This window comes from Odontesthes bonariensis, chromosome 4 (genome assembly GCF_027942865.1).
Source record: "Odontesthes bonariensis isolate fOdoBon6 chromosome 4, fOdoBon6.hap1, whole genome shotgun sequence".
NCBI classification, from domain to species: domain Eukaryota; kingdom Metazoa; phylum Chordata; class Actinopteri; order Atheriniformes; family Atherinopsidae; genus Odontesthes; species Odontesthes bonariensis.
In genome coordinates, this window is record NC_134509.1 from 53421 (window position 1) to 72652 (window position 19232).

Below are 19232 nucleotides of genomic sequence, written 5' to 3' on the forward strand. Positions count from 1 at the left end.
TGCTCCGGTCCGTTCGGGTGAAGAGGGAGCTGAACCGGAAGGGTTTGAGTTTACTGCTCTATCTTTGTTCCATCCCTCACCTCATAGAGTTAGGGTGGGAACCCTCAGCTCATAGGGTTAGGGTGGGAACCCTCAGCTTAAAGGGGTTAGGGTGGGAACCCTCAGCTTAAAGGGGTTAGGGTGGGAACCCTCAGCCTAAAGGGTTAGGGTGGGAACCCTCAGCTCATAGGGTTAGGGTGGGAACCCTCAGCTTAAAGGGTTAGGGTGGGAACCCTCAGCTTAAAGGGGTTAGGGTGGGAACCCTCAGCCTAAAGGGTTAGGGTGGGAACCCTCAGCTCATAGGGTTAGGGTGGGAACCCTCAGCTTAAAGGGTTTGGGTGGGTACCCTCAGGTTAAAGGGTTAGGGTGGGAACCCTCAGCTTAAAGGGTTAGGGTAGGAACCCTCAGCTTAAAGGGTTAGGGTGGGAACCCTCAACTTAAAGGGTTAGGGTGGGAACCCTCAACTTAAAGGGTTAGGGTGGGAACCCTCAGGTTAAAGGGTTTGGGTGGGAACCCTCAGCTTAAAGGGTTAGGGTGGGAACCCTCAGCTCATAGGGTTAGGGTGGGAACCCTTGGCTTAAAGGGTTAGGGTGGGAACCCTCAGGTTAAAGGGTTTGGGTGGGAACCCTCAGCTTAAAGGGTTAGGGTGGGAACCCTCAGCTCATAGGGTTAGGGTGGGAACCCTCAGGTTAAAGGGTTTGGGTGGGAACCCTCAGCTCATAGGGTTAGGTTGGGAACCCTCAGGTTAAAGGGTTTGGGTGGGAACCCTCAGCTTAAAGGGTTAGGGTGGGAACCCTCAGCTCATAGGGTTAGGGTGGGAACCCTTGGCTTAAAGGGTTAGGCTGGAACCCTCAGCTTAAAGGGTTTGGGTGGGAGCCCTCAGTTTAAAGGGTTAGGGTGGGAACCCTCAGCTTAAAGGGTTTGGGTGGGAACCCTCAGCTTAAAGGGTTTGGGTGGAAACCCTCAGCTTAAAGGGTTAGGGTGGGAACCCTCAGCTTAAAGGGTTATGGTGGCAACCCTCAGCCTAAAGGGTTTGGGTGGGAACCCTCAGCTCATAGGGTTATGGTGGGAACCCTCAGCCTAAAGGGTTTGGGTGGGAACCCTCAGTTTAAAGGGTTTGGGTGGGAACCCTCAGCTTAAAGGGTTTGGGTGGGAACCCTCAGCTTAAAGGGTTAGGGTAGGAACCCTCAGCTTAAAGGGTTAGGGTGGGAACCCTCAGCTCATAGGGTTATGGTGGGAACCCTCAGCTCATAGGGTTAGGGTGGGAACCCTCAGCTTAAAGGGTTTGGGTGGGAACCCTCAGCTCATAGGGTTAGGGTGGGAACCCTCAGCTTAAAGGGTTTGGGTGGGAACCCTCAGCTTAAAGGGTTTGGGTGGGAACCCTCAGCTTAAAGGGTTTGGGTGGGAACCCTCAGCTTAAAGGGTTAGGGTGGGAACCCTCAGCTTAAAGGGTTAGGGTGGGAAGCCTCAGCTCATAGGGTTAGGGTGGGAACCCTTGGCTTAAAGGGTTAGGCTGGGAACCCTCAGCTTAAAGGGTTTGGGTGGGAACCCTCAGCTTAAAGGGTTAGGGTGGGAACCCTCAGCCTAAAGGGTTTGGGTGGGAACCCTCAGCTCATAGGGTTATGGTGGGAACCCTCAGCTCATAGGGTTAGGGTGGGAACCCTCAGCTTAAAGGGTTAGGGTGGGAACCCTCAGCTCATAGGGTTATGGTGGGAACCCCCAGTTTAAAGGGTTAGGGTGGGAACCCTCAGCTTAAAGGGTTTGGGTGGGAACCCTCAGCTTAAAGGGTTAGGGTGGGAACCCTCAGCTTAAAGGGTTAGGGTGGGAACCCTCAGCTTAAAGGGTTATGGTGGGAACCCTCAGCCTAAAGGGTTTGGGTGGGAACCCTCAGCTTAAAGGGTTAGGGTGGGAACCCTCAGCTTAAAGGGTTAGGCTGGGAAGCCTCAGCTCATAGGGTTAGGGTGGGAACCCTTGGCTTAAAGGGTTAGGCTGGGAACCCTCAGCTTAAAGGGTTTGGGTGGGAGCCCTCAGTTTAAAGGGTTTGGGTGGGAACCCTCAGCTTAAAGGGTTAGGGTGGGAACCCTCAGCTTAAAGGGTTTGGGTGGGAACCCTCAGCTTAAAGGGTTATGGTGGCAACCCTCAGCCTAAAGGGTTAGGGTGGGAACCCTCAGTTTAAAGGGTTTGGGTGGGAACCCTCAGCTTAAAGGGTTATGGTGGCAACCCTCAGCCTAAAGGGTTTGGGTGGGAACCCTCAGCTCATAGGGTTATGGTGGGAACCCTCAGCCTAAAGGGTTAGGGTGGGAACCCTCAGCTTAAAGGGTTTGGGTGGAAACCCTCAGCTTAAAGGGTTTGGGTGGGAACCCTCAGCTTAAAGGGTTATGGTGGCAACCCTCAGCCTAAAGGGTTAGGGTGGGAACCCTCAGCTTAAAGGGTTTGGGTGGGAACCCTCAGTTTAAAGGGTTTGGGTGGGAACCCTCAGCTTAAAGGGTTATGGTGGGAACCCTCAGCTCATAGGGTTATGGTGGGAACCCTCAGCTCATAGGGTTAGGGTGGGAACCCTCAGCTTAAAGGGTTAGGGTGGGAACCCTCAGCTCATAGGGTTATGGTGGGAACCCCCAGTTTAAAGGGTTAGGGTGGGAACCCTCAGCTTAAAGGGTTTGGGTGGGAACCCTCAGCTTAAAGGGTTAGGGTGGAAACCCTCAGCTTAAAGGGTTAGGGTGGGAACCCTCAGCTTAAAGGGTTAGGGTGGGAACCCTCAGCTTAAAGGGTTAGGGTGGGAACCCTCAGCTTAAAGGGTTAGGGTGGGAACCCTCAGCTTAAAGGGTTAGGGTGGAAACCCTCAGCTTAAAGGGTTATGGTGGGAACCCTCAGCCTAAAGGGTTTGGGTGGGAACCCTCAGCTTAAAGGGTTAGGGTGGGAACCCTCAGCTTAAAGGGTTTGGGTGGGAACCCTTGGCTTAAAGGGTTAGGCTGGGAACCCTCAGCTTAAAGGGTTTGGGTGGGAGCCCTCAGCTTAAAGGGTTTGGGTGGGAACCCTCAGCTTAAAGGGTTAGGGTGGGAACCCTCAGCTTAAAGGGTTTGGGTGGAAACCCTCAGCTTAAAGGGTTTGGGTGGGAACCCTCAGCTTATAGGGTTATGGTGGGAACCCTCAGCTTAAAGGGTTTGGGTGGAAACCCTCAGCTTAAAGGGTTAGGGTGGGAACCCTCAGCTTAAAGGTTTTGGGTGGGAACCCTCAGCTTAAAGGGTTTGGGTGGGAACCCTCAGCTTATAGGGTTATGGTGGGAACCCTCAGCTTAAAGGGTTTGGGTGGGAACCCTCAGTTTAAAGGGTTTGGGTGGGAACCCTCAGCTTAAAGGGTTAGGGTGGGAACCCCCAGTTTAAAGGGTTTGGGTGGGAACCCTCAGCTTAAAGGGTTAGGGTGGGAACCCTCAGCTCATAGGGTTAGGGTGGGAACCCCCAGTTTAAAGGGTTTGGGTGGGAACCCTCAGCTTAAAGGGTTTAGGGTGGGAACCCCCAGTTTAAAGGGTTTGGGTGGGAACCCTCAGCTCATAGGGTTAGGGTGGGAACCCTCAGCTTAAAGGGTTAGGGTGGGAACCCTCAGCTCATAGGGTTAGGGTGGGAACCCCCAGTTTAAAGGGTTTGGGTGGGAACCCTCAGCTCATAGGGTTAGGGTGGGAACCCTCAGCTTAAAGGGTTAGGGTGGGAACCCTCAGCTCATAGGGTTAGGGTGGGAACCCTCAGCTTAAAGGGTTAGGGTGGGAACCCTCAGTTTAAAGGGTTAGGGTGGGAACCCTCAGCTTAAAGGGTTAGGGTAGGAACCCTCAGCTTAAAGGGTTAGGGTAGGAACCCTCAGCTTAAAGGGTTTGGGTAGGAACCCTCAGCTTAAAGGGTTAGGGTAGGAACCCTCAGCTTAAAGGGTTTGGGTAGGAACCCTCAGCTTAAAGGGTTAGGGTAGGAACCCTCATCTTAAAGGGTTTGGGTGGGAACCCTCATCTTAAAGGGTTAGGGTAGGAACCCTCATCTTAAAGGGTTTGGGTAGGAACCCTCAGCTTAAAGGGTTTGGGTAGGAACCCTCAGCTTAAAGGGTTAGGGTGAGAACCCTCAGCTTAAAGGGTTAGGGTGGGAACCCTCAGCTTAAAGGGTTAGGGTGGGAACCCTCAGCTTAAAGGGTTTGGGTGGGAACCCTCAGCTTATAGGGTTATGGTGGGAACCCTCAGCTTAAAGGGTTTGGGTGGGAACCCTCAGTTTAAAGGGTTTGGGTGGGAACCCTCAGCTTAAAGGGTTAGGGTGGGAACCCCCAGTTTAAAGGGTTTGGGTGGGAACCCTCAGCTTAAAGGGTTAGGGTGGGAACCCTCAGCTCATAGGGTTAGGGTGGGAACCCCCAGTTTAAAGGGTTTGGGTGGGAACCCTCAGCTTAAAGGGTTTAGGGTGGGAACCCCCAGTTTAAAGGGTTTGGGTGGGAACCCTCAGCTCATAGGGTTAGGGTGGGAACCCTCAGCTTAAAGGGTTAGGGTGGGAACCCTCAGCTCATAGGGTTAGGGTGGGAACCCCCAGTTTAAAGGGTTTGGGTGGGAACCCTCAGCTCATAGGGTTAGGGTGGGAACCCTCAGCTTAAAGGGTTAGGGTGGGAACCCTCAGCTCATAGGGTTAGGGTGGGAACCCTCAGCTTAAAGGGTTAGGGTGGGAACCCTCAGTTTAAAGGGTTAGGGTGGGAACCCTCAGCTTAAAGGGTTAGGGTAGGAACCCTCAGCTTAAAGGGTTAGGGTAGGAACCCTCAGCTTAAAGGGTTTGGGTAGGAACCCTCAGCTTAAAGGGTTAGGGTAGGAACCCTCAGCTTAAAGGGTTTGGGTAGGAACCCTCAGCTTAAAGGGTTAGGGTAGGAACCCTCATCTTAAAGGGTTTGGGTGGGAACCCTCATCTTAAAGGGTTAGGGTAGGAACCCTCATCTTAAAGGGTTTGGGTAGGAACCCTCAGCTTAAAGGGTTTGGGTAGGAACCCTCAGCTTAAAGGGTTAGGGTGAGAACCCTCAGCTTAAAGGGTTAGGGTGGGAACCCTCAGCTTAAAGGGTTAGGGTGGGAACCCTTGGCTTAAAGGGTTAGGGTGGGAACCCTCAGGTTAAAGGGTTTGGGTGGGAACCCTCAGCTTAAAGGGTTAGGGTGGGAACCCTCAGCTCATAGGGTTAGGGTGGGAACCCTTGGCTTAAAGGGTTAGGCTGGAACCCTCAGCTTAAAGGGTTTGGGTGGGAGCCCTCAGTTTAAAGGGTTAGGGTGGGAACCCTCAGCTTAAAGGGTTTGGGTGGGAACCCTCAGCTTAAAGGGTTTGGGTGGAAACCCTCAGCTTAAAGGGTTAGGGTGGGAACCCTCAGCTTAAAGGGTTATGGTGGCAACCCTCAGCCTAAAGGGTTTGGGTGGGAACCCTCAGCTCATAGGGTTATGGTGGGAACCCCCAGTTTAAAGGGTTAGGGTGGGAACCCTCAGCTTAAAGGGTTTGGGTGGGAACCCTCAGCTTAAAGGGTTAGGGTGGGAACCCTCAGCTTAAAGGGTTAGGGTGGGAAGCCTCAGCTCATAGGGTTAGGGTGGGAACCCTTGGCTTAAAGGGTTAGGCTGGGAACCCTCAGCTTAAAGGGTTTGGGTGGGAACCCTCAGCTTAAAGGGTTAGGGTGGGAACCCTCAGCCTAAAGGGTTTGGGTGGGAACCCTCAGCTCATAGGGTTATGGTGGGAACCCTCAGCTCATAGGGTTAGGGTGGGAACCCTCAGCTTAAAGGGTTAGGGTGGGAACCCTCAGCTCATAGGGTTATGGTGGGAACCCCCAGTTTAAAGGGTTAGGGTGGGAACCCTCAGCTTAAAGGGTTTGGGTGGGAACCCTCAGCTTAAAGGGTTAGGGTGGGAACCCTCAGCTTAAAGGGTTAGGGTGGGAACCCTCAGCTTAAAGGGTTATGGTGGGAACCCTCAGCCTAAAGGGTTTGGGTGGGAACCCTCAGCTTAAAGGGTTAGGGTGGGAACCCTCAGCTTAAAGGGTTAGGCTGGGAAGCCTCAGCTCATAGGGTTAGGGTGGGAACCCTTGGCTTAAAGGGTTAGGCTGGGAACCCTCAGCTTAAAGGGTTTGGGTGGGAGCCCTCAGTTTAAAGGGTTTGGGTGGGAACCCTCAGCTTAAAGGGTTAGGGTGGGAACCCTCAGCTTAAAGGGTTTGGGTGGGAACCCTCAGCTTAAAGGGTTATGGTGGCAACCCTCAGCCTAAAGGGTTAGGGTGGGAACCCTCAGTTTAAAGGGTTTGGGTGGGAACCCTCAGCTTAAAGGGTTATGGTGGCAACCCTCAGCCTAAAGGGTTTGGGTGGGAACCCTCAGCTCATAGGGTTATGGTGGGAACCCTCAGCCTAAAGGGTTAGGGTGGGAACCCTCAGCTTAAAGGGTTTGGGTGGAAACCCTCAGCTTAAAGGGTTTGGGTGGGAACCCTCAGCTTAAAGGGTTATGGTGGCAACCCTCAGCCTAAAGGGTTAGGGTGGGAACCCTCAGCTTAAAGGGTTTGGGTGGGAACCCTCAGTTTAAAGGGTTTGGGTGGGAACCCTCAGCTTAAAGGGTTATGGTGGGAACCCTCAGCTCATAGGGTTATGGTGGGAACCCTCAGCTCATAGGGTTAGGGTGGGAACCCTCAGCTTAAAGGGTTAGGGTGGGAACCCTCAGCTCATAGGGTTATGGTGGGAACCCCCAGTTTAAAGGGTTAGGGTGGGAACCCTCAGCTTAAAGGGTTTGGGTGGGAACCCTCAGCTTAAAGGGTTAGGGTGGAAACCCTCAGCTTAAAGGGTTAGGGTGGGAACCCTCAGCTTAAAGGGTTAGGGTGGGAACCCTCAGCTTAAAGGGTTAGGGTGGGAACCCTCAGCTTAAAGGGTTAGGGTGGGAACCCTCAGCTTAAAGGGTTAGGGTGGAAACCCTCAGCTTAAAGGGTTATGGTGGGAACCCTCAGCCTAAAGGGTTTGGGTGGGAACCCTCAGCTTAAAGGGTTAGGGTGGGAACCCTCAGCTTAAAGGGTTTGGGTGGGAACCCTTGGCTTAAAGGGTTAGGCTGGGAACCCTCAGCTTAAAGGGTTTGGGTGGGAGCCCTCAGTTTAAAGGGTTTGGGTGGGAACCCTCAGCTTAAAGGGTTTGGGTGGGAACCCTCAGCTTAAAGGGTTAGGGTGGGAACCCTCAGCTTAAAGGGTTTGGGTGGAAACCCTCAGCTTAAAGGGTTTGGGTGGGAACCCTCAGCTTATAGGGTTAGGGTGGGAACCCTCAGCTTAAAGGGTTTGGGTGGGAACCCTCAGCTTATAGGGTTATGGTGGGAACCCTCAGCTTAAAGGGTTTGGGTGGAAACCCTCAGCTTAAAGGGTTAGGGTGGGAACCCTCAGCTTAAAGGTTTTGGGTGGGAACCCTCAGCTTAAAGGGTTTGGGTGGGAACCCTCAGCTTATAGGGTTATGGTGGGAACCCTCAGCTTAAAGGGTTTGGGTGGGAACCCTCAGCTTAAAGGGTTAGGGTGGGAACCCCCAGTTTAAAGGGTTTGGGTGGGAACCCTCAGCTTAAAGGGTTAGGGTGGGAACCCTCAGCTCATAGGGTTAGGGTGGGAACCCCCAGTTTAAAGGGTTTGGGTGGGAACCCTCAGCTTAAAGGGTCAGGGTGGGAACCCTCAGCTTAAAGGGTTAGGGTGGGAACCCTCAGCTCATAGGGTTAGGGTGGGAACCCTCAGCTTAAAGGGTTAGGGTGGGAACCCTCAGTTTAAAGGGTTAGGGTGGGAACCCTCAGCTTAAAGGGTTAGGGTAGGAACCCTCAGCTTAAAGGGTTAGGGTAGGAACCCTCAGCTTAAAGGGTTTGGGTAGGAACCCTCAGCTTAAAGGGTTAGGGTAGGAACCCTCAGCTTAAAGGGTTTGGGTAGGAACCCTCAGCTTAAAGGGTTAGGGTAGGAACCCTCATCTTAAAGGGTTTGGGTGGGAACCCTCATCTTAAAGGGTTAGGGTAGGAACCCTCATCTTAAAGGGTTTGGGTAGGAACCCTCAGCTTAAAGGGTTTGGGTAGGAACCCTCAGCTTAAAGGGTTAGGGTGAGAACCCTCAGCTTAAAGGGTTAGGGTGGGAACCCTCAGCTTAAAGGGTTAGGGTGGGAACCCTTGGCTTAAAGGGTTAGGGTGGGAACCCTCAGGTTAAAGGGTTTGGGTGGGAACCCTCAGCTTAAAGGGTTAGGGTGGGAACCCTCAGCTCATAGGGTTAGGGTGGGAACCCTTGGCTTAAAGGGTTAGGCTGGAACCCTCAGCTTAAAGGGTTTGGGTGGGAGCCCTCAGTTTAAAGGGTTAGGGTGGGAACCCTCAGCTTAAAGGGTTTGGGTGGGAACCCTCAGCTTAAAGGGTTTGGGTGGAAACCCTCAGCTTAAAGGGTTAGGGTGGGAACCCTCAGCTTAAAGGGTTATGGTGGCAACCCTCAGCCTAAAGGGTTTGGGTGGGAACCCTCAGCTCATAGGGTTATGGTGGGAACCCTCAGCCTAAAGGGTTTGGGTGGGAACCCTCAGTTTAAAGGGTTTGGGTGGGAACCCTCAGCTTAAAGGGTTTGGGTGGGAACCCTCAGCTTAAAGGGTTAGGGTAGGAACCCTCAGCTTAAAGGGTTAGGGTGGGAACCCTCAGCTCATAGGGTTATGGTGGGAACCCTCAGCTCATAGGGTTAGGGTGGGAACCCTCAGCTTAAAGGGTTTGGGTGGGAACCCTCAGCTCATAGGGTTATGGTGGGAACCCCCAGTTTAAAGGGTTAGGGTGGGAACCCTCAGCTTAAAGGGTTTGGGTGGGAACCCTCAGCTTAAAGGGTTAGGGTGGGAACCCTCAGCTTAAAGGGTTAGGGTGGGAAGCCTCAGCTCATAGGGTTAGGGTGGGAACCCTTGGCTTAAAGGGTTAGGCTGGGAACCCTCAGCTTAAAGGGTTTGGGTGGGAACCCTCAGCTTAAAGGGTTAGGGTGGGAACCCTCAGCCTAAAGGGTTTGGGTGGGAACCCTCAGCTCATAGGGTTATGGTGGGAACCCTCAGCTCATAGGGTTAGGGTGGGAACCCTCAGCTTAAAGGGTTAGGGTGGGAACCCTCAGCTCATAGGGTTATGGTGGGAACCCCCAGTTTAAAGGGTTAGGGTGGGAACCCTCAGCTTAAAGGGTTAGGGTGGGAACCCTCAGCTTAAAGGGTTAGGGTGGGAACCCTCAGCTTAAAGGGTTTGGGTGGGAACCCTCAGCCTAAAGGGTTAGGGTGGGAACCCTCAGCTTAAAGGGTTTGGGTGGAAACCCTCAGCTTAAAGGGTTATGGTGGCAACCCTCAGCCTAAAGGGTTAGGGTGGGAACCCTCAGCTTAAAGGGTTTGGGTGGGAACCCTCAGTTTAAAGGGTTTGGGTGGGAACCCTCAGCTTAAAGGGTTATGGTGGGAACCCTCAGCTCATAGGGTTATGGTGGGAACCCTCAGCTCATAGGGTTAGGGTGGGAACCCTCAGCTTAAAGGGTTAGGGTGGGAACCCTCAGCTCATAGGGTTATGGTGGGAACCCCCAGTTTAAAGGGTTAGGGTGGGAACCCTCAGCTTAAAGGGTTTGGGTGGGAACCCTCAGCTTAAAGGGTTAGGGTGGAAACCCTCAGCTTAAAGGGTTAGGGTGGGAACCCTCAGCTTAAAGGGTTAGGGTGGGAACCCTCAGCTTAAAGGGTTAGGGTGGGAACCCTCAGCTTAAAGGGTTAGGGTGGGAACCCTCAGCTTAAAGGGTTAGGGTGGAAACCCTCAGCTTAAAGGGTTATGGTGGGAACCCTCAGCCTAAAGGGTTTGGGTGGGAACCCTCAGCTTAAAGGGTTAGGGTGGGAACCCTCAGCTTAAAGGGTTTGGGTGGGAACCCTTGGCTTAAAGGGTTAGGCTGGGAACCCTCAGCTTAAAGGGTTTGGGTGGGAGCCCTCAGTTTAAAGGGTTTGGGTGGGAACCCTCAGCTTAAAGGGTTTGGGTGGGAACCCTCAGCTTAAAGGGTTAGGGTGGGAACCCTCAGCTTAAAGGGTTTGGGTGGAAACCCTCAGCTTAAAGGGTTTGGGTGGGAACCCTCAGCTTATAGGGTTATGGTGGGAACCCTCAGCTTAAAGGGTTTGGGTGGAAACCCTCAGCTTAAAGGGTTAGGGTGGGAACCCTCAGCTTAAAGGTTTTGGGTGGGAACCCTCAGCTTAAAGGGTTTGGGTGGGAACCCTCAGCTTATAGGGTTATGGTGGGAACCCTCAGCTTAAAGGGTTTGGGTGGGAACCCTCAGTTTAAAGGGTTTGGGTGGGAACCCTCAGCTTAAAGGGTTAGGGTGGGAACCCCCAGTTTAAAGGGTTTGGGTGGGAACCCTCAGCTTAAAGGGTTTGGGTGGGAACCCTCAGCTCATAGGGTTAGGGTGGGAACCCCCAGTTTAAAGGGTTTGGGTGGGAACCCTCAGCTTAAAGGGTCAGGGTGGGAACCCTCAGCTTAAAGGGTTAGGGTGGGAACCCTCAGCTCATAGGGTTAGGGTGGGAACCCTCAGCTTAAAGGGTTAGGGTGGGAACCCTCAGTTTAAAGGGTTAGGGTGGGAACCCTCAGTTTAAAGGGTTAGGGTGGGAACCCTCAGTTTAAAGGGTTTGGGTGGGAACCCTCAGCTCATAGGGTTAGGGTGGGAACCCCCAGTTTAAAGGGTTTGGGTGGGAACCCTCAGCTTAAAGGGTCAGGGTGGGAACCCTCAGCTTAAAGGGTTAGGGTGGGAACCCTCAGCTCATAGGGTTAGGGTGGGAACCCTCAGCTTAAAGGGTTAGGGTGGGAACCCTCAGTTTAAAGGGTTAGGGTGGGAACCCTCAGCTTAAAGGGTTAGGGTAGGAACCCTCAGCTTAAAGGGTTAGGGTAGGAACCCTCAGCTTAAAGGGTTTGGGTAGGAACCCTCAGCTTAAAGGGTTAGGGTAGGAACCCTCAGCTTAAAGGGTTTGGGTAGGAACCCTCAGCTTAAAGGGTTAGGGTAGGAACCCTCATCTTAAAGGGTTTGGGTGGGAACCCTCATCTTAAAGGGTTAGGGTAGGAACCCTCATCTTAAAGGGTTTGGGTAGGAACCCTCAGCTTAAAGGGTTTGGGTAGGAACCCTCAGCTCATAGGGTTAGGGTAGGAACCCTCAGCTTAAAGGGTTTGGGTAGGAACCCTCAGCTTAAAGGGTTTGGGTAGGAACCCTCAGCTTAAAGGGTTAGGGTAGGAACCCTCAGCTTAAAGGGTTTGGGTAGGAACCCTCAGCTTAAAGGGTTAGGGTAGGAACCCTCAGCTTAAAGGGTTTGGGTAGGAACCCTCAGCTTAAAGGGTTAGGGTAGGAACCCTCAGCTTAAAGGGTTAGGGTAGGAACCCTCAGCTTAAAGGGTTTGGGTAGGAACCCTCAGCTTAAAGGGTTAGGGTGAGAACCCTCAGCTTAAAGGGTTAGGGTGGGAACCCTCAGCTTAAAGGGTTTGGGTAGGAACCCTCAGCTTAAAGGGTTAGGGTGGGAACCCTCAGCTTAAAGGGTTAGGGTAGGAACCCTCAGCTTAAAGGGTTAGGGTGAGAACCCTCAGCTTAAAGGGTTAGGGTGGGAACCCTCAGCTTAAAGGGTTTGGGTAGGAACCCTCAGCTTAAAGGGTTAGGGTGGGAACCCTCAGCTTAAAGGGTTAGGGTAGGAACCCTCAGCTTAAAGGGTTTGGGTAGGAACCCTCAGCTTAAAGGGTTAGGGTAGGAACCCTCAGCTTAAAGGGTTAGGGTAGGAACCCTCAGCTTAAAGGGTTTGGGTAGGAACCCTCAGCTTAAAGGGTTAGGGTGGGAACCCTCAGCTTAAAGGGTTAGGGTAGGAACCCTCAGCTTAAAGGGTTAGGGTATGAACCCTCAGCTTAAAGGGTTAGGGTGGGAACCCTCAGCTTAAAAAGTTAGGGTAGGAACCCTCAGCTTAAAGGGTTAGGGTGGGAACCCTCAGCTTAAAGGGTTAGGGTAGGAACCCTCAGCTTAAAGGGTTAGGGTAGGAACCCTCAGCTTAAAGGGTTAGGGTGGGAACCTGAATCTTTCATAAGGGGAAATGTCTATCTATCAAAAGCTATTAAAGCATAGAAAAAAACATTCTGAACACATGTTTTAATTTGTGTTTGTTTTTAATAGTGTTTAATAAATGTATTATAGTTTATATATCGTCCATGTTTTCCTACAGGGTTAAAATAGTGAAACCAGATCAAAATGACTTCCTGTTTACTTTACTTGTGAAAAGCTTGTTCTTTCTGGAACTTTCCACCAAAGCTTGAGCTTCTTCCTCTGGTTCTGTCAGCATCGCTCAGCGGCTTCGGGTGATGGGGAGTCTGCTCGTCATCATGTTCGTCTTCGTCGTCACCGCCGTCCTGGTGAAGGTCCCTCTGGAGCCGCTGCCCTTCTTCTCTGTGACCATGGCCAAGATCGTCATCATCAACTGTGAGTCACACTTTGTTGGTCAGAAACACTGAGAGAGGTCATCATGTTGGGCTTTAGGTTTTCAGAAGGTGGCTTTGCTTTGTTACCATGGCAACTGATACTGACCAGCCCGCTGCTACCCAGGGGAAACCAAAGAAATCTGGTTCTGTTGAACAGCTTTGTTTCTGTCTCTGTTTGTTTGTTAGTTTGTTTGTTTGTTTGCAGCCTTCAGGGCAGTGCTGCAGGGGGGTATTCCTAGAAGCTGGCTTAGCGGAAAGCCTGGTTTATTTCGCTACTTCTGGCTAAATTTAGCGAGAGTTCCGTTCCATTAAGGTGGCTTATTTGAACGCCCGCTGAGTAACCATGGTAACTTATGCTGCTGAACTAGCCTGGTCCCGGGCAGGCTAAAGTTGAAGCTTAGCTTAGCTGCAACTCAAAAAATGTCCGACCGGCTGAAACGGACTCCGGAAAGAAATGTTCACCAAGAATTCTGCGCTCCCGCAACTCATGTCTTGTCTAAAAAACGAAAAAAAAACTGTGGTTATCATTTCACCACTTTCACTGTCTCGAAAAATCAATCAGTCGGTGCCAGTGCAACTAAAGAAACGCAACTATACACAAGTGAGCATGAAATTAAATGAGAGAGAACATGGTATTCATTAAAACTAATCAATACCGAACAAACATCCGATCTACACCCACGTAGGACCAGACTCAGACAAATGGGGGACAGGTAATAATGTTAATGATACAAATTATTGAAAGCTCCTTTCAAAACAGTCAAGGACACAAACAAGATATTAGATAAAACGCAGGAATTAAAACATCTTACCATATTAAAAATATGACTTCTGTCCTTTCAGGCTGCTGCTCCACATTTACAGTAGTCGATAATGTAAAACAACCTGCTGGCTGAATATTTGCATTAAGTTCATCATCTCCCTCAGGCGTCCCTAATGTTATCGGTGCACTACACTGTACCCATGTACGCATCCAAGGCAATGTGTAGAGCACAGTTCGTACACAAGGCAATTCAAAGTGCTTTACAGCTACATAAAACCACAAGAAGGCAATAAAATCATTCCAAAAAACAAAAAAATCATTAATTAATTAATTTAAAAGTGCAGAGTGCAGATAAAATACTTTCAGGTGTCATATGCACATCTAAATAGAACTGTTTTCAGTCTGGATTTAAACATTGTCACATTGTCCAGGCCCCTGCTGGACCCGTGGAGGCTGACTATGTAAACCGAACATTTTTCCATATCCTAAATGTACAGGTACACTTGGGGATAATTGTCCATAGACTCTGAACTGGATTTCTCATTTTGAAAAATACCACATCAACCCCTTTGAGTAATGCTGAGCAATGTTACATTTCTGCCCTGTGAAAGCTCATCACTGACTCCTATCCTCCGTGCATACAGATGATCTGTGATGGAGCTCATTTCATTGCCAACATTGAGGCTAAATGGCCGGGATCAGTTCATGATTCTAGGATGTTCCGAGCATCCTCACTGGCACAGAGGTTTGCACAAGGCGCGAGAATTTTAATAACCTGAAGGAGTGTACTTTTGAAGTAAGGTGTAGCATAGGCAGAATTTTGGTAATGTAATGAGAGGTCAGGTGTAGAGGTCATCTTAAGGAATTTAAAGTGCTCGTCATACTTTATTATAGATAGCCATATAAGGCACATATTGCATCAAATTGCCTAAAGTCTTAACACATGTATATCCATCCAACATTTCTCTTATTCTGCAGGAGAGTTCAATGGTGTCCTGCTTGGGGATAGAGGCTATGCATGCTGGCCGTACCTCCTCACGCCATATCCTGATCCAGGAACAAGGGCATGCACATGCACATGCACATGCACATGCACATGCACATGCACATGCACATGCACATGCACATGCACATGCACATGCACATGCACATGCACATGCACATGCACATGCACATGCACATGCACATGCACATGCACATGCACATGCACATGCACATGCTAAAACAAGGGCATGGATAGAAATGACCTTTGGCCAAATTAAATACAGGTTCATTGCTTAAAGTTCTCAGGCACCATGGCTGACTTCTGACAGAGCCATCTTAAATTAATAGTATACTTCATATTTTATACATTTAGTCTTGTGGACAACTTTTCAGGCTGAAGTCTTTTCTTCGTTGAGTTCCAGTGCCTGAAAGGGCTCAGTTTCTCCTGACACAGTGAGGGACCTGTACAGGGACACATATTTCCTTTGATCCTTATTGTTGTGACCTTTGAGTTAGAACTTCTTTTCATAATTTAGCATTGACACAGTAGCAGTTTAAGTCAGAGCAAGAGTAAGAAGGCTAAATGGACAGAGATGATTTATAACTTTCCACACGTGAGGTCATGGCACCCCACTGTGAATATAAATGTATAAACACATTTCTAACACTTTGCATGAACCGTACAATAATGACAAGTTTGAGTTCAAGTTGAGTTGAATTGTTTAATTATTATTACATTTTTCTCAAGCTGTGGAGAGAAAACAGAATTAAATACAGTTCACAACACCAAATTCTCCTTTATCTGAATTTATACTAACATCCCTCTCCAGTTTCATGATCTCTGGCTTGATCTTTTTTATTTTCAGTTTCTTCCATATCTCTCTTTATTGGACAAACACATTTCTTCAAAGGCTACTTACCACTCTGAAACATGTTCCTGTACTTTACCTTCACCTGCTGCCAGGTACGCTTTTGGCTGTTAAGATTGCTCCTGTTGAGATGTAACAGTGAAAAATTAATATGTGGGTCACACACTCACGATATTATAGTCACAAAGTATGATGATGCATGTCGATTATTGGGTTATTAATAAACTGAGCAGGGCCAGTATATGTGTGCTGTACATCACATACAGAGACAGTTCAGCATGCTTTATGTAAACACATTATAACACAAAGAGGAGAGCATAAATACATGAGGACAGTAAAATGAATGTCAATGGTATGAAACTTTCATAACTTACGCATTTAGTCTCTCTGCAGTTGTTAGCCGTTTCTTCGCTTTATTGATCGCAGCTGTATTACCATTTCTGGTGATGACACTTTTAAAATCCTCATACAGCTCCATCAGCATTCTTTGTTCAGCTGCCGAAAAAATAACAGCGCTTGTCTCGCTCTCATTTTCACACAGATCTCCGTTTTTCCACCATCCACTCATCAGGGCTTCTTACGTTGATCGTGCACTCGCACTAAGCTAGGCTATGTAAGCCTGGCTTGGATTAGCCTCACCGAGATGCAGCTAAAATATCTTTGAGGAACGACTTAAGGCTTAAATGGGAGATGGCGCTAGTTCAAGCGACGCTTACTGACTATAGCCTGGCTTACTTTAGCTACTTTCTAGGAATACCCCCCAGGGCAGCCTGTTATTCTGTTTGTTTGTTTGTTTGTTTGTTTGTTTGTTTGTTTGTTTGTTTGTTTGTTCACAGCCTTTGGGGCGGTGCTGCAGGGCAGCCTGTTTATCTGTTTGTTTGTTTGTTTGTTTGTTTACAGCCTTCAGGGCGGTTCTGCAGGGCAGCCTGTTTATCTGTTTGTTTGTTTGTTTACAGCCTTCGGGGCGGTGCTGCAGGACAGCCTGTTTATCTGTTTGTTTGTTTGTTTACAGCCTTCGGGGCGGTTCTGCAGGGCAGCCTGTTTATCTGTTTGTTTGTTTGTTTACAGCCTTCAGGGCGGTTCTGCAGGGCAGCCTGTTTATCTGTGTGTTTGTTTGTTTACAGCCTTCGGGGCGGTGCTGCAGGGCAGCCTGTTTATCTGTTTGTTTGTTTGTTTGTTTGTTTACAGCCTTCAGGGCGGTTCTGCAGGGCAGCCTGTTTATCTGTGTGTTTGTTTGTTTACAGCCTTCGGGGCGGTGCTGCAGGGCAGCCTGTTTATCTGTGTGTTTGTTTGTTTACAGCCTTCGGGGCGGTGCTGCAGGGCAGCCTGTTTATCTGTGTGTTTGTTTGTTTACAGCCTTCGGGGCGGTGCTGCAGGGCAGCCTGTTTATCTGTTTGTTTGTTTGTTTGTTTACAGCCTTCGGGGCGGTGCTGCAGGGCAGCCTGTTTATCTGTGTGTTTGTTTGTTTACAGCCTTCGGGGCGGTGCTGCAGGGCAGCCTGTTTATCTGTGTGTTTGTTTGTTTACAGCCTTCGGGGCGGTGCTGCAGGGCAGCCTGTTTATCTGTGTGTTTGTTTGTTTACAGCCTTCGGGGCGGTGCTGCAGGGCAGCCTGTTTATCTGTTTGTTTGTTTGTTTGTTTACAGCCTTCGGGGCGGTAATGCAGGACAGCCTGTTTATCTGTTTGTTTGTTTGTCTTTTTTTTGTTTGTTTACAGCCTTCGGAGTGGTGCTTCAGGGCAGCCTGTTTATCTGTTTGTTTGTTTGTTTGTTTACAGCCTTTGGGGCGGTGCTGCAGGGCAGCCTGTTTTTTTTTTGTTTTTTTTGTTCGTTTACAGCCTTCGGGGCGGTGCTGCAGGACAGCCTGTTTATCTGTTTGTTTGTTTGTTTGTTTGTTTGTTTACAGCCTTCGGGGCGGTGCTGCAGGACAGCCTGTTTATCTGTTTGTTTGTTTGTTTGTTTGTTTACAGCCTTCAGGGCAGTGCTGCAGGACAGCCTGTTATTCTGTTTGTTTGTTTGTTTGTTTGTTTGTTTACAGCCTTCGGGGCGGTGCTGCAGGGCAGCCTGTTTGTTTGTTTGTCTTTTTTCGTTTGTTTACAGCCTTCGGAGTGGTGCTGCATGGCAGCCTGTTTATCTGTTTGTTTGTTTGTTTGTTTGTTTGTTTGTTTACAGCCTTCAGGGCGGTGCTGCATGGCAGCCTGTTTATCTGTTTGTTTGTTTGTTTGTTTGTTTGTTTGTTTGTTTACAGCCTTCGGGGCGGTGCTGCAGGGCAGCCTGTTTATCTGTTTGTTTGTTTGTTTGTTTGTTTATTTACAGCCTTCGGGGCGGAGCTGCAGGGCAGCCTGTTTATCTGTTTGTTTGTTTGTTTGTTTGTTTGTTTGTTTGTTTGTTTGTTTGTTTGTTTACAGCCTTCAGGGCGGTTCTGCAGGGCAGCCTGTTTATCTGTTTGTTTGTTTGTTTGTTTACAGCCTTCGGGGCAGTGCTGCAGGACAGCCTGTTATTCTGTTTGTTTGTTTGTTTGTTTGTTTACAGCCTTCGGGGCGGTGCTGCAGGGCAGCCTTTTTGTTTGTTTGTCTTTTTTTTTTTGTTTACAGCCTTCGGAGTGGTGCTGCAGGGCAGCCTGTTTATCTGTTTGTTTGTTTGTTTGTTTGTTTGTTTGTTTACAGCCTTTGGGGCGGTGCTGCAGGGCATACTGTTTATCTGTTTGTTTGTTTGTTTACAGCCTTCGGGGCGGTGCTGCAGGGCAGCCTGTTATTCTGTTTGTTTGTTTGTTTGCTTGTTTGTTTACAGCCTTTGGGGGCGGTGCTGCAGGGCAGCCTGTTTGTTTGTTTGTTTACAGCCTTCGGGGCGGTGCTCCAGGGCAGCCCGTTTATCTGTTTGTTTGTTTGTTTACAGCCTTCGGGGCGGTGCTGCAGGGCAGCCTGTTTATCTGTTTGTTTGTTCGTTTGTTTGTTTACAGCCTTCGGGGCGGTGCTGCAGGGCAGCCTGTTTATCTGTTTGTTTGTTTGTTTGTTTGTTTACAGCCTTCGGGGCGGTGCTGCAGGGCAGCCTGTTTATCTGTTTGTTTGTTTGTTTGTTTGTTTACAGCCTTCGGGGCGGTGCTGCAGGGCAGCCTGTTTATCTGTTTGTTTGTTTGTTTGTTTGTTTACAGCCTTCAGGGCAGTGCTGCAGGACAGCCTGTTATTCTGTTTGTTTGTTTGTTTGTTTGTTTGTTTGTTTGTTTGTTTACAGCCTTCGGGGCGGTGCTGCAGGGCAGCCTGTTTGTTTGTTTGTCTTTTTTTTGTTTGTTTACAGCCTTCGGAGTGGTGCTGCAGGGCAGCGTGTTTATCTGTTTGTTTGTTTGTTTGTTTGTTTACAGCCTTCGGGGCGGTGCTGCAGGGCAGCCTGTTTATCTGTTTGTTTGTTTGTTTGTTTGTTTGTTTGTTTGTTTACAGCCTTCAGGGCAGTGCTGCAGGACAGCCTGTTATTCTGTTTGTTTGTTTGTTTGTTTGTTTGTTTGTTTACAGCCTTCGGGGCGGTGCTGCAGGGCAGCCTGTTTATCTGTTTGTTTGTTTGTCTTTTTTTTGTTTGTTTACAGCCTTCGGAGTGGTGCTGCAGGGCAGCCTGTTTATCTGTTTGTTTGTTTGTTTGTTTGTTTACAGCCTTTGGGGCGGTGCTGCAGGGCAGCCTGTTTATCTGTTTGTTTGTTCGTTTACAGCCTTCGGGGCGGTGCTGCAGGGCAGCCTGTTTATCTGTTTGTTTGTTTGTTTGTTTGTTTACAGCCTTCGGGGCGGTGCTGCAGGGCAGCCTGTTTATCTGTTTGTTTGTTTGTTTGTTTGTTTACAGCCTTCGGGGCGGTGCTGCAGGGCAGCCTGTTTATCTGTTTGTTTGTTTGTTTGTTTGTTTACAGCCTTCAGGGCAGTGCTGCAGGACAGCCTGTTATTCTGTTTGTTTGTTTGTTTGTTTGTTTGTTTGTTTGTTTACAGCCTTCGGGGCGGTGCTGCAGGGCAGCCTGTTTGTTTGTTTGTCTTTTTTTTGTTTGTTTACAGCCTTCGGAGTGGTGCTGCAGGGCAGCGTGTTTATCTGTTTGTTTGTTTGTTTGTTTGTTTACAGCCTTCGGGGCGGTGCTGCAGGGCAGCCTGTTTATCTGTTTGTTTGTTTGTTTGTTTGTTTGTTT

At 49.5% G+C, this 19232-nt stretch overlaps 1 protein-coding gene across 2 annotated transcripts in view; it reads left to right on the plus strand.

The window, feature by feature from the left end:
• Nucleotides 1–19232, plus strand: part of LOC142378157 (equilibrative nucleoside transporter 1-like) — a 44887-nt gene that overhangs the window by 10328 nt on the left and 15327 nt on the right. For both annotated transcript variants that reach the window (XR_012769592.1, XM_075462385.1), the window contains exon 5: nucleotides 12325–12464. Coding sequence is in view for 1 of the 2 variants with exons in the window: in XM_075462385.1 (XP_075318500.1) it covers nucleotides 12325–12464 (140 nt within the window). In the remaining variant the exon portion in view is untranslated. The remainder of the gene's footprint in view (nucleotides 1–12324; nucleotides 12465–19232) is intronic.